Source organism: Muntiacus reevesi, chromosome 9, assembly GCF_963930625.1.
Source record: "Muntiacus reevesi chromosome 9, mMunRee1.1, whole genome shotgun sequence".
Lineage (NCBI taxonomy): Eukaryota > Metazoa > Chordata > Mammalia > Artiodactyla > Cervidae > Muntiacus > Muntiacus reevesi.
Window position 1 is genome coordinate 5,095,513 of NC_089257.1, and position 16,880 is coordinate 5,112,392.

The 16,880-nt window shown below is 36.7% G+C and overlaps 1 protein-coding gene across 1 annotated transcript; it reads left to right on the forward strand.

Annotated features, from left to right (window-relative positions):
- The first annotated feature begins 1,714 nt into the window (after positions 1–1,714).
- Positions 1,715–2,650, forward strand: LOC136175274 (olfactory receptor 4P4-like). Its single transcript, XM_065945591.1, has one exon. It carries the CDS (start codon positions 1,715–1,717, stop codon positions 2,648–2,650), a length of 936 nt encoding a protein of 311 aa, XP_065801663.1.
- The last annotated feature ends 14,230 nt before the right edge of the window (positions 2,651–16,880 follow it).

Here is a 16,880-nt window from a genome sequence, read left to right on the forward strand (position 1 = left end):
GTCCAGCCATCTCATCCTCTGTCATCCTCTTCTTCTGCCCCCAATCCATCCCAGCATGAGGGTCTTTTCTAATGAGTCTACTTTTCACATGAGGTGGCCAAAATATTGGAGTTTCAGCTTCAGCATCAATCCTTCCAATGAACACCCAGGACTGATCACCTTCAGGATGGACTGGTTGGATCTCCTTGCAGTCCAAGAGACTCTCAAGAGTTTTCTCCAACATCACAGTTCCAAAGCATCAATTCTTTGGTGCTCAACTTTCTTCACAGTCCAACTCTCACATCCATACATGACCACTGGAAAAACCATAGCCTTGGCTAGATGGACCTTTGTTGGCATTTTGTAATGTCTCTGCATTTTAATGTTCAATGAGATTGCATCCCAATCAATTCATGATAACTTGAAAATACAAGTTGAAAGTGAATTGAATACATCTAACCTACTGGACATCATAGTTTAGTCCAGCTTACCTTAAACATATTCAGAATACTTACATTAGCCTGCAGTTGAGCAAAATCATCTCTAATACTTTGACCACTGAATGCAAAGAGCCAACTCACTGGAAAACTCTCTGATGCTGGGAAAGATTGAGGGTAAGAGAAGAAAGGGGAAACAGAGGATGAGATTGTCAGATGGCATCACTGACTCAAAGGAAATGAGTTTGAGGAAACTCAGGGAGATAGTGAAGGACGGGGGGCCTGGAGTGCTGCAGTTCATGGGTTCCTAATGAGTTGGACATGACTCAGCTATTGAACAACAGCAGCAATCTAACACGAAGCCTATTTTTAACAATCTAACACAAAACCTATCTCATGTAAGTTATTGAATACTCCACTAAAAGTGAAAAACAGAATGGCTGTCTGGTATGGAATGGTTGTAAGTACATCCGTTCTTTACCTATGTGATCACCAGGCTGACTGGAGGCTACTGTGATTCACTGCTCAGACCCAGCATTATAACAGGGTATCATATCACCTATAGCTAGCTCAGGGAAAAGATCAAAATTCAAGTACAGTTTCTTCTTGATGCTTGCTATTCTCATACTATCATAAAGTCAGTAAAGTCGCAACATAAACCACCATGAGTCAAGGAATGTCTGTGATGCCTGTTCTGTACTGTAAACCATGTGCTCAGTCGACTCACTGTGGACCCATGGATTCACAGCCCAGAAGGTTCTTCTGTCCATGGAATTTCCCAGGCAAGAAGTGTGCATTGGGTTACCATTTCCTCCTACAGGGGATACGCTTGATCCGAGGATCGAACCCATGTCTCTTGTGTCTTCTGCATTGGCAGATGGGTTCTTTACCTCTAGAGCCACCTGGGAAGCCTAAACAATTATATTCTGAAAATTTAATAGAATTTGTTTTTATTCCACTCCAGCGTTCTTGCCTGGAGAATCCCAGGGACAGGGGAGCCTGGTGGGCTGCTGTATACGGTGTTGCACAGAGTTGGACACGACTGAAGCGACTTAGCAGAAGCAGCAGCATTTTCATTACTGCCAATGTAACAGAATATTTGAAAACAATACTGAAGAAATGAGCTATGGTTCCTAAGAAAAATATAATATCATTAATTTATTAACTAGTTTTGGTAATTTGTTAAAATTAACTTTAATGGCTTGTTAGCAGCTTTTATATGATTGTGATCATATTGTAAATATTTTCTTTCATTTTGTTTTTCAGATACTCAATTATTTTAAGATAGCATACAATATATGGAAAGTCAGAGGAACATCTCAGAATTTATTTTTTTGGGACTTTCCTATAACCAAAACATACAAATATTTTGCTTTGTGTTCTTCTTATTTTGTTACATTGCCATCTTGGTGGGAAACCTTCTGATTCTTGTCTCTATCCGATGTAGCCCTCTTTTTCACCAACCGATGTACTACTTCCTCAGCCACTTATCCTCCGTGGACGTCTGCTATACCTCTTCTGTGACGCCCACACTGATCAGTGACCTGCTCCAGGGAAGGAAAACCACCTCTTACGGCAACTGCATGCTGCAGGTCTTCACCATGCACTTTCTTGGCATCATAGAGGTCTTTGTCCTTACAGTCATGGCCTTTGACCGCTGTGCTGCCATCTGCAAGCCTCTCCACTACACGATTATCATGAACAGGACAAGGTGCAACCTCCTCATCGTGGCTGCTTGGGCTGGTGGGGCCGTCCATGCCTTTTCTCAGTTCTCTATGATAGTCAGTTTGCCCTTCTGTGGCCCCAATGAAATTGACCACTACTATTGTGACATTTTTCCTTTGTTGAAAGTTGCCTGTACTGATACCTACATCACTGGTGTCCTTGTGGTTGCCAATTCAGGGATGGTTGCTTTAGTAACCTTTGTTCTCTTGTTTGGGTCCTATGTCATTATATTATTCACTTTAAGAAACCACTCAGCTGAAGGAAGGCGCAAAGCCCTCTCTACCTGTGGGTCTCACATCACTGTGGTTACCTTATTTTTTGGTCCTTCAATCTTTGCCTACCTCAGAACCCCTACCACTTTCCCTGAGGACAAAATATTTTCTCTCTTTTATACCATCATTGCTCCTATGTTCAATCCCTTAATCTACACTCTGAGAAACACAGAGATGAAAAAGGCCATGAGAAGGGTTTGGTACCAAAAGATGTTTTCAGATGAGAAGCATAATTAATTTCCCCTACTCAATGTGTTAAAACCTCTATGTGGAAGTAAAAGTGGACTTGGGAGTTGTAGAACTCAATTAACTTTCAAATCAAAGAGCCCAAATTGTTTACTTTATAAATGTTAGAGATGATGAGTTGAAAAATTATGAGAAAAATGACAATTCCATTGGTTACTCTGAGATTTGATAGGGACTTATGTGATTAAAAACATATTATCTTAAAGAAACTGTTGCTATGTTATATAGATTAGGCAATTCTAAGACTGACTGTGAATTAAAAAAAAATAATTTGCTTATGATATTTGTACATGAAAACTAGATAGGAAATACCTAAATTTGCTTTCAAGTTAATTCTTTAAAGACATATCTAACCTTACACTCTGCCTTGGGTGTTTCACTGACTTATGTATGGTTTTAAGGCATCTTACAGATTTTTTCATATATTAATTATGACATATAATCCATAAAGAAATGAAAAACAAAAACAAAACAGAGACAGAAAGACAGAACTATGAAGGAAATAAACCTGTACTCTGTACCTGAATCAAGAAATAGAGCACAATAATAATCTCCAAAGTCTAACATCCATTCCTTCCTGTCCTCACTGCTTCTGTTCCCTAGAAGTAGCTCCCCTTCTGACTTTTATAGGTACTGTCCTCTCTGCCCAGTGTCGGTCAGTGAGAGGACACGACCACTGCTAGAGCAATGAGATGGGCCTGAGCATCAGAAGTTCCTCATTTGTCCTCCCATTCTTGAATTTGAGTTCCATTTATTGTCCCAATGTTTGCCTTTTCGTACTGTCCATGGGGTTCTCAAGGCAAGAATGCTCAAGAGGTTTGCCATTCCCTTCTCCAGTGGACCACATATTGTCAGAACTCTCCTCCATGACTCGTCCTTGTTAAGTGGTCATACATGGCATGGCTCATAGTTTCATTGAGTTAGACAAGGCTGCAATCCATATGATCACTTTGTTTAGTCCATCCTAAAGGAAATCAGCGTTGGAAGGACTGATGCTAAAGCAGAAGCTCCAATCCTCTGGCCACCTAATGTGAACAGTTGACTCAATGAAAAAGACTCTGATGCTGGGAAAGATAGAAGGCAGGAGGAGAAAGGGATGACAGAGGACAAGATGGTTGGATGGTATCACCCACTGAATGGAAGTGATTTTGAGCAAGCTCTGGGAGATGGTGAAGGACAGGGAAACCTGGCTTGCTGCAGTCCACGGGGCTGCAGAGTTGGACACAACTGAGAAACTAAACAACATCACCCCCATAGCTGGAGACGTTTTCAAGGATGCAGACTTGAGATACTAAGGTGTTGTTGAGACCATCTGGGCTGAATATGTGAATGAACCCAGGAAAGGCCTGTATATGATCTTAAATTTTCTAACTTAAAGATGCAAAGATCTGCTTGTCTTGGAACCATCCATGACAAGGCCCCCATGTAAGGCCCCTCGTTTAGTAAAAGTGCCACCTCCAAACTGGAGGGTCTGACACTTTTTTCAGTCTCTCCCTGCCTCCTTATATGGGGCCAGTTTGCCAACAAACACCTTGAAACATTAGGCACATTGTAAATTAATTATCTGTTATTGATTTTACTCATAGGTAAACTTAGGAGACTTAGTGCCTTTCTCACTAGGACCTTGTTAAGATGAAAGAGAACCCTTGGTATACGACACCCAGTAAATCCTCGCTACGCATTTGCTATTATTTATTTTGCTCATATAGCACATTGGAAGCAACTGAATCTTCAGAAATACATGGGAAAGAAGAAAATAAGGAAAGAAAGGCTTTTGGAAATGATATGTTTGGGAAAAATTAAAACATGTTCAACTGAAAATTTTTTCTATTATTTTTTGGAAGTTCTCTAAATTCATAAAAATAACACTAAGGTTTATTAGCTTATAATTTTCTAGGAAATCAATACTTGAAGATAAAGTAAAACCCATTCGAACTCTCTCAGGGAAGACGATCTTTGTGAGGAGCGATGAAGGCTATTAATTGCCATAAGTTTACTTCAGCTCAGTGCTTGGTCTTGTCCGACTCTTTGTGACCCCACGAATTGCAACCCAGGCAAGAACACCCAAGTGGGTTGCCATTTCCTCCTCCAGGGGATCTTTCCGACTCTGGGAGCAAACCTGGTACCAGAGCTGTCCTTTGTCTCTCGCTCAGATTACAGACCAAGAAGGCAATGGCACCCCACTCCAGGGCTTTTGCCTGAAAATCCCACGGACGGAGGAGCCTGGTAGGCTGTGGTCCATGGGGTCGCTAGGAGTCGGACACGACTGATAGACTTCACTTTCACTTTTCACATTCATGCATTGGAGAAGGAAATGGCAACCCACTCCAGTGTTCTTGCCTGGAGAATCCCAGGGATGGGGGAACCTGGTGGGCTGCCGTCCATGGGATCACACAGAGACGGTCACAACTGAAGTGACTTGGCAGCAGCAGCAGCAGCAGATTACAGAAATCATAGAAAGGGTAAGCCCCTCAAGGCAAAAAATCCCACAAAGTTGTTTATATCACAAAACTCTGAGTGAAGTGCAAGGGAATTCAGTCACTGAGGCCCAGGAGGAATGAATCTCTAATAACCAAGCTTCCTAAATCACACACAAAAGCTTGTGCAAGTGGTGGCCTGCATACTATTTATAATCCAGCTTTGACGTTCACTTCAGTGGATCTGATGACTTGGATCTAGAGGAAATCCACTTGGTGAGCTCATGATTCGGGAACATAAATCCAAACAACTTGCAAAGCATAGTGTTCTAGAATAATATATATATAGTTTTAGAATGTACATTTTATTTTTGTTTATTAGTTACATGAGCTTGAACATTATGGGGAATAACCTTAGAGATGAAAATATAGATGGTGATTAGACTCTGGGGGATACTCACACTAGGCCACTTTCTTCAAACTGTTCCTCTGAGGGTGTGTCCTCTCACTGTGTGAACACTGCTTGAGTAACAGTGTCTCTACAATGACACTTTTATTTTTCTATGAATGGCTAATGAATGATATTGAGAGAGATGTGAATTCAAGACACAAAATGAAATACTCTGAACAGTAGGTGAATGACCAGAATTTCAGTGAGGAAAGAATGGCAAGACTGAAAGAAGTGATATGAATGGACTCACGACAATTGGAGTAGAAGGACATGTGTGGTGAATGATTTCTCCTCCTTTCCATGATCCTGCCCGACTGTGTGATAGCTGAATAGATTTTCCTTTTACTGCATAGATAACAGATTGACTGCTAGTTAAAGTTAAGTATAGGTACCATCTCTGATTTTTATAATTTGCTTTGTGATTAGAGTAGCAATAAATTCAAGGAGTTGCCTGTTGAGTGTGCTCTGATGTTCCAATAGGAAATCAGACAGTGATAGAGAAATCATGCTTTGCTGAATAAGAGGAAAATAGCATTAAGACTTTTGGTAGAAAATGGGCAAAGTGCTCATTAAGAAAATAAATGACTCACAGATTACCAAGAAAGTGAGAAAAAACAAATCCAAAAGAAAAATAGAAAAATAAGATCATTCCAGTATCCATTGTCATGATCCATGATCCCCCATCCTGACAAAAAAAGGAAGAAAAGATGGCTCAAGAATTAAATTAATCAAAGACTCTAGGCAGGCCACAAAAAGTCAAAAGGAGATATCTCAAAATTTGAGTCTCTTTACTTTATTTCAATATACCTTGCTCTCCACCTATGTTTCCTGTAATAAATGTGATGCTGATAACTTCACTGCTTTGAATACTTTATATACCATTTTAGAACAACTGAAGTTATTTTAACAAATAGTTATTGATTATTGGTTAAATAAATGGTATCTTGTAATCATTTCAGCTCCTCACATTTGTGTAGGATCATGGAAAGGAGGAGATATAACTCCTCACAGATGTTCTTCCACTTCAGTTGTTGTGAATCCATTCATATCACTTCCTTTCAGTCCTGCCATTCTTTCCTCATTCTGGTCATTCACCTACTGTTCAGAGTATTTCATTCTGTGGCTTGAACTCACATTTCTCTCAATGTCATACATTAGCCATTCATAGAAAAAAAATGATTATGGAGATACAACAAAGATAAAATCTTTGGAAATATTTATTGAACCTCTAATATATATTGGCTAACTCACACCTCTTATCTATTTAATTCTCACAACAGATGTGGGGGTGGACATGCTCATCAACAAAGTGCTCATCTGCTGGCAATCTGATAATCTAAGAAAAATCAGCAGATGTCAAATTCTGGAGAAGATCTGACAGATGCAGATCCAGGAGAAGTGTCTAGAATTTAAAATTAAGCATGTACAGGCATTTCTTAATATTCTAGGCAGAATGTAAGATGATCTTTCTTTCCTTGAGAAATTTAAATTCATGCAGATTAAGGATGTATAAATTTACTTTGGCATAGATTGAAATCTGAAATATTGGAGTCAAGGAAGCTCTCTGTTCCAAGTATTAACAGTGTCATATATTTACTGAACATGCATAAAGTATCAGGAACTATGATAACTGTGTAACATTTTACCAAGTGTATTGCTAAGTAAGATATATGCTGTTTTAGGTCTTGACTCTACCACTTATTAAGACCATCTTGCACTAATTTTTAATTTTTCTAAAACTCAATTTCCCCATTTGTAAGCTAAGTTTACTGCTAATATTTATTAGAGTTATAGAGATGGTTGAAAAATTTGTTTACACAATGTTTAGAAGAAAGTTAGGCACATGAAAATGTGAAATTGTAAACTAATAAAGGAATTATTAGACTGTTGTTAGTGTAATTAAATAACATATTGAGGCCATATCCTCACTCTTAGCAAAGCCAGAATATAAACCCTAGCAATTTCACTTCCTTAATTTTAATGTTTTCCCAAACTTTACCTTTAATAATACCAGGGTTCTGTAAAATCTTAACTGAAGAATGTATTATTAAATTGTCAAGACTATATTCATCATTTGGTATATATATCAAACTGAATTTAGACTGTTTCATTTGCTTACTGTTTTATTTTTTTCAAAGTTTCCATCTATTTTAAAATTTGAATCCCATAATTCTCTGAATCATTTAGGGAAGAAGCTATTTCTCTACAATTTAGATACAGAAAAATGTTGCAGGAAATGTAGTTAAGAGTTCACACTTGAAACTGATGACCTTGTCAAAAATAAAAGCTAGAGATCTCCCACTAAAATTGAGAAGCTAGAAATCTAAACACTAATTTAAGCATTGTGGGATACAACTGTAGGGGAAGTTAGCAAAAAGAGAAAACTACCAAGAAAGGAATTAAAGAAATGTTTGTGGCCTTGAGAATTGAGAAAATTTGAGACCAAACACATGTTTAACAAAACTCTTTGATTAGAAAGTAAAATTTAATTAGAAGCAACATTAATACTGTATGAAATTGAGACAGAACAGTTGGCTTTGGTAAATTATTGTAAAAGCTTTAGTTTTTTTATAGGTTTAATTTATTTAGGTATAAGCTAAAATGTTCCTGTTTAATTTGGGGGTGGGAAAAATTTTAAACTGGTTGTTTTTTTCCATGCCCATAATTATTATTATTTTTTGAAATATTAGTCTGTCTTTATTTATTTTATTTTTTTTCATTTATTTTTATTAGTTGGAGGCTAATTACTTTACAACTTTGTAGTGGTTTTTGTCATACATTGACATGAATTAGCCATGGATTTACACGTATTCCCCATCCCAATCCCCCATCCCACCTCCCTCTCCACCCGATCCCTCTGGGTCTTCCCAGTGAACCAGGCCCGAGCACTTGTCTCACGCATCCAACCTGGGCTGGCGATCTGTTTCACTATAGATAATATGGTTAAGATGTTTTGATGCTGTTCTCTCAAAACATCCCACCCTCGCCATCTCCCATAGAGTCCAAAAGTCTGTTCTGTACATCTGTGTCTCTTTTTCTGTTTTGCATATGGGGTTATCATTACCATCTTTCTAAATTCCATGTATATGTGTTAGTATACTGTATTGGTCTTTATCTTTCTGGCTTACTTCACTCTGTATAATGGGCTCCAGTTTCATCCATCTCATTAGAACTGATTCAAATGAATTCTTTTTAATGGCTGAGTAATATTCCATGGAGTATAAGTACCATAGCTTCTTTATCCATTCGTCTGCTGATGGGCATCTAGGTTGCTTCCATGTCCTGGCTATTATAAACAGTGCTGCGATGAACATTGGGGTGCACGTGTCTCTTTCAGATCTGGTTTCCTCGGTGTGTATGCCCAGAAGTGGTATTGTTGGGTCAAATTGCAGTTCTATTTCCAGTTTTTTAAGAAATCTCCACACTGTTCTCCATAGTGTCCATGCCCATAATTAAAATAATGGCTTTGTTTATGTCTATTCAAATGAACAAGTGATTGCTTCAAGTTGACCAAATCAGTATTTTAAATATCATTTTAGATTAACCTTTATATAGGGGAGAGAAAGAGAGAGATGAGGAAATATTTCTATGATATAACTGGAGGCATGAAACCTTACTTTTCCATAGCTACACTGTAAACTAATTTTAAATCTTAAAATTTTACCATAGATATAATTTAATTGTTTTAAGGCTTCATTGCAAAGCACTTTTCTTTTTGGATGTGACAGAATTAATTTTGTCTGTAAAAGAGAGTGATAAGCAGAGAATTTATATATTAACTGATTAAATATAGCTACAAGATTAGGGCAGAAGATATGTAACAAACTTTAAAGAAAGGTTTTAATTACTTTTAATTACTTATAATGTATTTTGGGATCAACATTGATAGTAAGAACACTTGGCGTATGTAGTTACCAGTTCTATGTAATATTTGTCATTAGTGTTGAGACACAAACTACATTCTTAGAGGCTATGGTCAACCCCAACTGAATTATTTGTATTTCCATATGTCAAATCCATATGATTTAACAGATTGTTTATGAAATGTTTCAAGCTACCTTTATTCATATTTTGTATATTTCCCATAAGTTTTTAAGTAAAATCCTGTCTATTTAGAATAAGAGGATTTGTCTAGTATATCTCAACATTTTCTTCCAGTTTAAAATAATTGTATGGCTTTAAACCATCAATTTCTATATGAAAGTTATATTTAGTTAACTTTATTATTGACAGTCACTGGTAACACAAGAATACATATAATAAAAATATCAAACAATAATTCCATGGCTAATAAAACAATGACTATTTATTGATTTGAGTATTTTGTGATAAAATATAAAATATTTCACCATTTTACAAATGTTGTTCAGTTGTTAAGTCGTGTCTGACTCTTTGCGACCCCATGGACTGCAGCACGCCAGGCTCTCCTGTCCTTCACCATCTTCTGGAGTTTGCTCAAATTCATGTCCATTGAGTTGGTGATGCTGTCTAACCATCTCATCCTCATCCACCCGCCCTCTTCTCCTTGTGCCTTCAATCTTTCCCAGCAACAAGGTCTTTTTCAATGAGAGGTAGCCTAAATCTAGAGGAATAAAGTATTTTGTACCAACTTCACACACTGCAGTGTAATTGATAATGGATTCTAGACCCCAAATGTTTGTCTTCAGCAAGCCTTTCCCACACACCTCCCATGCACTTTTTCTCTGAACTATTCAGTGTAAAATTTTTACACGTGGGTTCTGGAAAAGTCTTAGGTTGGACAAATAAGGAAGAGAAAGTCGTACTCCAATTCTAACCACTGAGAAAAATATTGACTCTTAAAGTATGATTCAGTAAGTAAAGGGCAAAGTCATGAAGGTAAAACTTCCTTTTGTTTCTCTGTTTTTAGTTTTAGCTACCATTCTATTCTGTGGTTGATTTAGTATATGGTTTTTATTGATGCGCCATAAGTAAACATACTTCTGTTATAAAATGTTAGAACTTTACCATCTTAAGTCAGTAATAAAAATATAACTAAGGAATCAAAATTTTTCAAACCAATTGCATTGGCTTCTTGCATAGCTTTCATCTTCCTCTTTGTAAATATACATATATCATTATATACATAAATATTTAATTTTATATTCTACCTCATGTTAAAATTATTTTGAATCAGGATATTTTCTACTAGTGCATATTTTTAGGTTTTATACTTTCTTCTATATCATTAAAGGTAAACTTTGTAATACTTATGCTTAATTGTGTCTTTAACAAATTTGAGTTTGTAGACACACAGAGCAATGTTTCTTTTCAAGAACTTGTATTTTTTTTACAAGTGGGAAATATTTTGCAACTAATCATTATTTTAAATAATTTGACTGATTGATCAAATATATTTATATTTATTGTTTATTTTGAACCTAATGCTCTTAAAGATGGACTTGTGAAAATCATGAAACTAATCAGAAACAAAGAATACTATCAAATTTTCATTTTGTGAAGCTGGAATTGTGTTCACTAAACACAGTTTCATGCTATTAGTGTGCTTTAATTAATTTTTATTGGACTAGAGTTGATTTACAATGTTATGTTTACTTTCTGCAGTACAGCAAAGTGAATCAGTTATACACATAAATAGATCCATTCTTCTTTTAGATTCTTTTCCCAATACGTCATTATAGAGTACTGAGCAGAATTCCCTGTGTTATAGAGCAGACCCTTTTTAGTATCCATTTTATTTATAGTAGGGTTTTTATGTCAATTTTAGTCTCCCAGTTTATGTCTCCCCCCTTTCCCCTTGGTAACCATAAGTTCTTTTTATCTACATCTAAAACTCTATTTTCATTTTTGCAAATAACAGAAATAGCAGACATTAGTGTTATCATAGGTTTTCTCCTTGAATATTTCTGATATCAGCTTATGCACTATGTCCTTTCAGGGAACTGTTCTGCCTTTTTACTGCACTGGATCATGGAAAATAGAAATAATGTCCTTTGCTGAAATTGGCTTGCATGGATACACACAGGATTGGTCTCCTGGTAGTTGTTAATTCAGGTCTGATTGCCTTGGTGACTTTTGTGATTTTGATGGCTTCTTATTTTCTGATATTACACACAGTCAGGGATTACCCTGCCGAGAGCCGCACCAAAGCTCTTTCCACTTGCAGTTCTCACATCACCGTTGTGGTCCTATTCTTCGTGCCTGTCCTCTTCATCTACATTCGACCAGCTGAAACTTTTCCGGAAGGCAAAGTGTTTGCTCTTTTCTACACCATCATTGCCCCCATGTTCAACCCTCTGATCTATACATTGAGAAACTTGGAGATGAAGAATGCTGTGAAGAAAGTGTGGTATCATCAATTTCTTAAGAAAGGGCAGTAACCTGCATGAAAAAAATATTTCAGAAAGTCACTTTAGGGCTAGAAATATCATGAGCCCTGAAAATAGTATGTATGGGATGATATATAAGGGGTTTACAATGACTGCAAAGCTAGCTACAGACTCTTCAGCATTTTCTCAGGTCTCTCCTGGTTGGGAAATTTAATTTTTTTCATGTTTATTTTCCCTCTTTTCTCTTCTCATACCTGTCTAAAGAATTCCTTAATTTGACATTCTATTTTGACTGTGCAATAAAATATTTTATTTCTTCATATATATATATATATATATATGAAAGTTTCTTTTTTTTCTTTTGAAATGCTTAATTTTATAGGAAATGGTAGATGGAGAATAGTGGGAAGTGGATATATTGATAAATTTTACTTAAATTTACTAGATTTGAGTAAAATAATTATGTCAGTTCTTAAAGTGAAAGTGCTAGTTAGTCATGTCTAACTCTTTGCAACCTCATACACTGTAACCTGCCATATTCCTCTGTCCATGAAATTCTCCAGGCCAGAATACTGGGGTGGGCAACCATTCCCTTTTCCAGGAGATACTCTCCACTCAGAGATCTAACATGGGTCTCCCATTTTGCATGCAGATTCTTTACCATCTGAGCTAACAGGCAAGCCCTCTTAAAATATTAGATCAATGTTAAATAAGCATCCTTAATTACTGAAACATAAATTCTCTACTAGCATACAGCCAATTCTCTAATTTTCTCCTCTGGATTGCCAGTCTTATTCTAGGGTGCTCTTAATGACATAAACTAATAGGAAGTTATCTAATAGAGGACAAATATTGTTAGATTTTACTTCCAGCTTCTCAGAGGAGACCATTTAAAGGTGGATTTTTGAGTTGAAGCTAATAGGTAAATGAGTGTAATGTTTAGCTCCTTTGGCTACTTAGAGTTTATTACCACTCTTCTACATTAAATTTGAATCTCCTTATAAAAAACAATAACATCTCTGTTTTTGCCAAATAAGATGCTTCTGCAAAGATAGACTCCCTCTTTCTCTCCCAAAAAGGAAATGCAAATCCTAAACCTTCTGGGCAATGTTAGTTTCTCTTCTAGTTTAGGTTGCAAACTTTCTTGAATAATTTGTCACAATAAGAAGAGGTTGCAAAATTTATACTCAAAACTTAAAAAAGAAAAACATAGTATGTAATTAAATATATGAAAAGTACACAATGCTAAATTAGTCTTTGTTTCTGTGATTAGGATCAGGAATTTAGATATACTGAAGATGGTTTATCTAAGTTCCATGATGTCTGGAGTCGAAGCTTAGATAATTCAAAAGTTGGGAGGGAGCTAGAAGAGGGGATATATGTATATCTTTGGCTGATTCATGTCGAGGTTTGACAGAAAATAGCAAAATTCTATAAAGCAATTATCCTTCAATAAAAAATAAATTAAAAAATTTCATTAACTAGAAGCTGAAATCTTTTAATACCTTGAATTGCATGCCTGAAAGTTGAGGTTGGCTGTGAGCTGGGACCTCAGCTGAGCTGCTGGCCATAAAACTCTGCATCTGTCCTGTATGTGTAGGTTTTCAAAGGACTAGTTTGGGCTTCTGTATAGTATGGAAGCAATGAAAAAATATATCTCATTTTCACACCTTCTATGTTATGCTTTCTAAATATTTAAATGTCCAGTGAAACCATTATCAAATGCCATGTTTAGAAACAGTCCTACACATCTAGACATCTCATTGTCTATACAAACTAGACAATCAAATGCATTGGCTGAGGTTTTGACTACTGAGAAGAATTTCTTCACCATTATCCCTTTGGGAATGTTCGTGTTTGAGACTGTAATGCTATAACATTCCATATTGAGTCAGTCCCAGATTTTCTGGTAGAACTAAATGCAAACAGATGCAATCATGTGTTTCCTCCTTGGCCAACTCATCATAAGATCACAGCTGTTGACGGAGGGAAAAGAGACAATTTGGCAAGGGTTTCATGAACATTTCCTAAGTGTACAAGACATGTTCAAACCTAACCTCTTAGATATCATTCTCACTTGATGATGTGTTGCTGGCAATCATTGAGCTTCTTCATGGTGGAAAATTTACCACTTTGTTTTTCAGTTCAGTTCAGTTCAGTTCAGTTGCTCAGCTGTGTCTGACTCTTTGCAACCCCATGGACTGCAGCACGCCAGGCTTCCCTGTCCACCACCAACTCCCAGAGATTGCTCAAACTCATGCTCATCAAGTCAGTGATGCCATCCAGCCATCTCATCCTCTGTGGTCCCCTTATCCTGCTACCTTCAATCCTTCCCAGCATCAGGGTATTTTCCAATGAGTCAGTTCTTTGCATCAGGTGACCAAAGTACTGGAGTTTCAGTTTCAATGTCTGTCCTTCCAAAGAATATTCAGGAATGATTTCCTTTAGGATTGACTGGTTTGATCGCCTTGCAGTACAAGGGACTCTCAAGAGTCTTCTTCAAAACCACAGTTCAAAAATATCAATTCTTTGACACACAGCTTTCTTTATGGTTCAACTCTCATATTCATACATGACTATTGGAAAAAGCATAGCTTTGACTAGATGCACCTTTGTTGACAAAGTAATATCTTTGTTTTTTGATATGTTATCTAGGTTGGTCATAGCTTTTCTTTCAATTTTATGGCTGCAGTCATCATCTGCAGTGATTTTGGAGCTCAAAAAAATAAAGCCTCTCACTGTTTCTATTGTTTGCCCATCTATTTGCCATGAAGTGATGGGACCGGATGCCATGATCATAGTTTTTTGAATGTTGAGTTTTAAGCCAACTTTTTCATTCTCCTGTTTCACTTTCATCAAGAGGCTCTTTGGTTCTTCTTCGCTTTCTGCCATATAAGTGGTGTCATTTGCATATCTGAGGTTATTGGTATTTCTTCCCAGCAATCTTGATTTCAGCTTGTGCTTCATCCAGTCTGGTTTGTCGCGTGATATACTGTGCATGCAAGTTAAATAAGCAGGGTTACAATATACAGCCTTGGCATACTCCTGTCCCTATTTGGAACCCAGTTTCTTGTTTCATGTCCAGTTCTAACTGTTGCTTCTTGACCTGTATACAAATTTCTCAGGAGGCAGGTCAGGTGGTCTGGTATTCCCATCTCTTTCAGAATTTTCCAGAGTTTGTTGTGATTCACACAGTCAAAGGCTTTGGAGTAGTCAATAAAGCAAAAGAAGATGTTTTTCTAGAACTCTCTTGCTTTTTGAATGATCCAGTGGATGTTGGCAATTTGATCTCTGGTTCCTCTGGCTTGTCTAAATCCAGTTTGAACATCTGGAAGCTCTCGGTTCATGTACTGCTACAGCCTGACTTGGAGAATTTTGAGCATTACTTTGCCAGTGTGTGAGATGAGTGCAATTGTGTGATAGTTTGAATATTCTTTGGCATTGCCTTTCTTTGGGGTTGAAATGAAAACTGACCTTTTCCGGTACTGTGGTCACTGTTGAGTTTTCCAAATTTGCTGGCATATTAGTGTTTCACTTAGGAGGGTCTATACTCTTTTGCCTCAGAGACCCTAATCCTTAGACATTAACATGAGTTTTTGTTCAAATTATTGAATCTGAAGCAGGAGGTGCAGTTAAAGTCATCATCTAGATAATTTATGAACATCCATTGTTAGTGTTCAAGGTATATCTATCTGCCAGCTAAACAAGTAATTTGAGAAGTACTTGTAATAGCAATTAATGCCCCCTATTGTTTATGTTTTGTTTTTGTTATTGCTATTATGGTGACCTTAATATATGCATGTCCATCAGAGACACAGTGTTATTTTGGCTACATAGTAATGACAGAGAAATTATATTCCATGGGCTTACATTTGGGCATAATAAGAATCAAAAATCCAATGAAAGGATCACATGTAAATCCATGGCTGATTCATGTCAGTGTATGACAAAAACCACTACAATACTGTAAAGTAATTAGCCTCCAACTAATAAAAATAAATGAAAAAAAAAAGAATGTCTATTTTAGCTGTGCATTTAAGAACTGTAAAAACAGACGTAATGTGAACCTTTGTTCCCCTGAAGACCAGTATAAGATGGCCTGGGACCACTATCTCCAGCAGTGAAGTGATTTCACTTGAGGTCAGCTGCTTCAGAATCCCATGATTCTTATTGAAAGAAAGAAGCATATTTCTTGGGACTTACTGAGAAAAAAAAATCTTTTAAATAATAAATAGGATTCACATGTGACAAATTTCTATAGCAATGACAGAAATTAAAATTTCCAAAATTTCAGGAGGGGAAAACAAACAAATTTATTCTTAAAAGACAAGAAAAGAGGACAGATTAAAAATAAAAATATATTAAAAATATAAAGCAGATATAGAACTATAGAAATGAATCCATGAAAATATGTCAGACTGTTTGATTTAATTTATTGAGCTAAAAGATAATAATTATCAGACTAGGCTTTTAAATATAATCATATATTTTAAAGGGGCTTCCCTCTTAGCTCAGTCCATAAAGAATCTACCTGCAATGCAGGAGACCCAGGTTCAATTCCTGGGTTGGGAAGATCCCCTGGAGAAGAAAATGGCAACCCACTCCAGTATTCTTGTCTGGAAAATCCCATGGACGGAGGAGACTGGCGGGTTACAGTCCATGGAGTTGCAAGAGTTGCACACAGCTTAGCAACTAAACCACCACCACCAACATTTAAAGAGATTAACCTAAACAATAGAGATGCAAAGTGGCTAAAAGCAAGGGAGAAGGTTGAGTGGGTAAGTACTAGTGAAAAGAAAGGCAGTGTTCACATTAGTGTCAGAGCAAAATTAATAGAGAAAAGTATGTCGATAGTGTTAATGACATTTCATAACATCAAGAAACTACACAAATTCTATGGAAATATAAGTTTGTATATTTTATGGAAATATAGGTTTATAAACCTGATGAGATCTTATGGACAGCTACAGCTCACTTGAACCAGAAACTCTGGAATGTGCATTCCATTTAAGCACACAGAGATTACTTTTTAAAATATCATATGT

What these genes read in the sequence shown, in the direction of transcription:
- LOC136175274 (XM_065945591.1), top strand. Translation starts at nt 1,715, where the DNA reads ATGGAAAGTCAGAGGAACATCTCAGAATTTATTTTTTTGGGACTTTCC.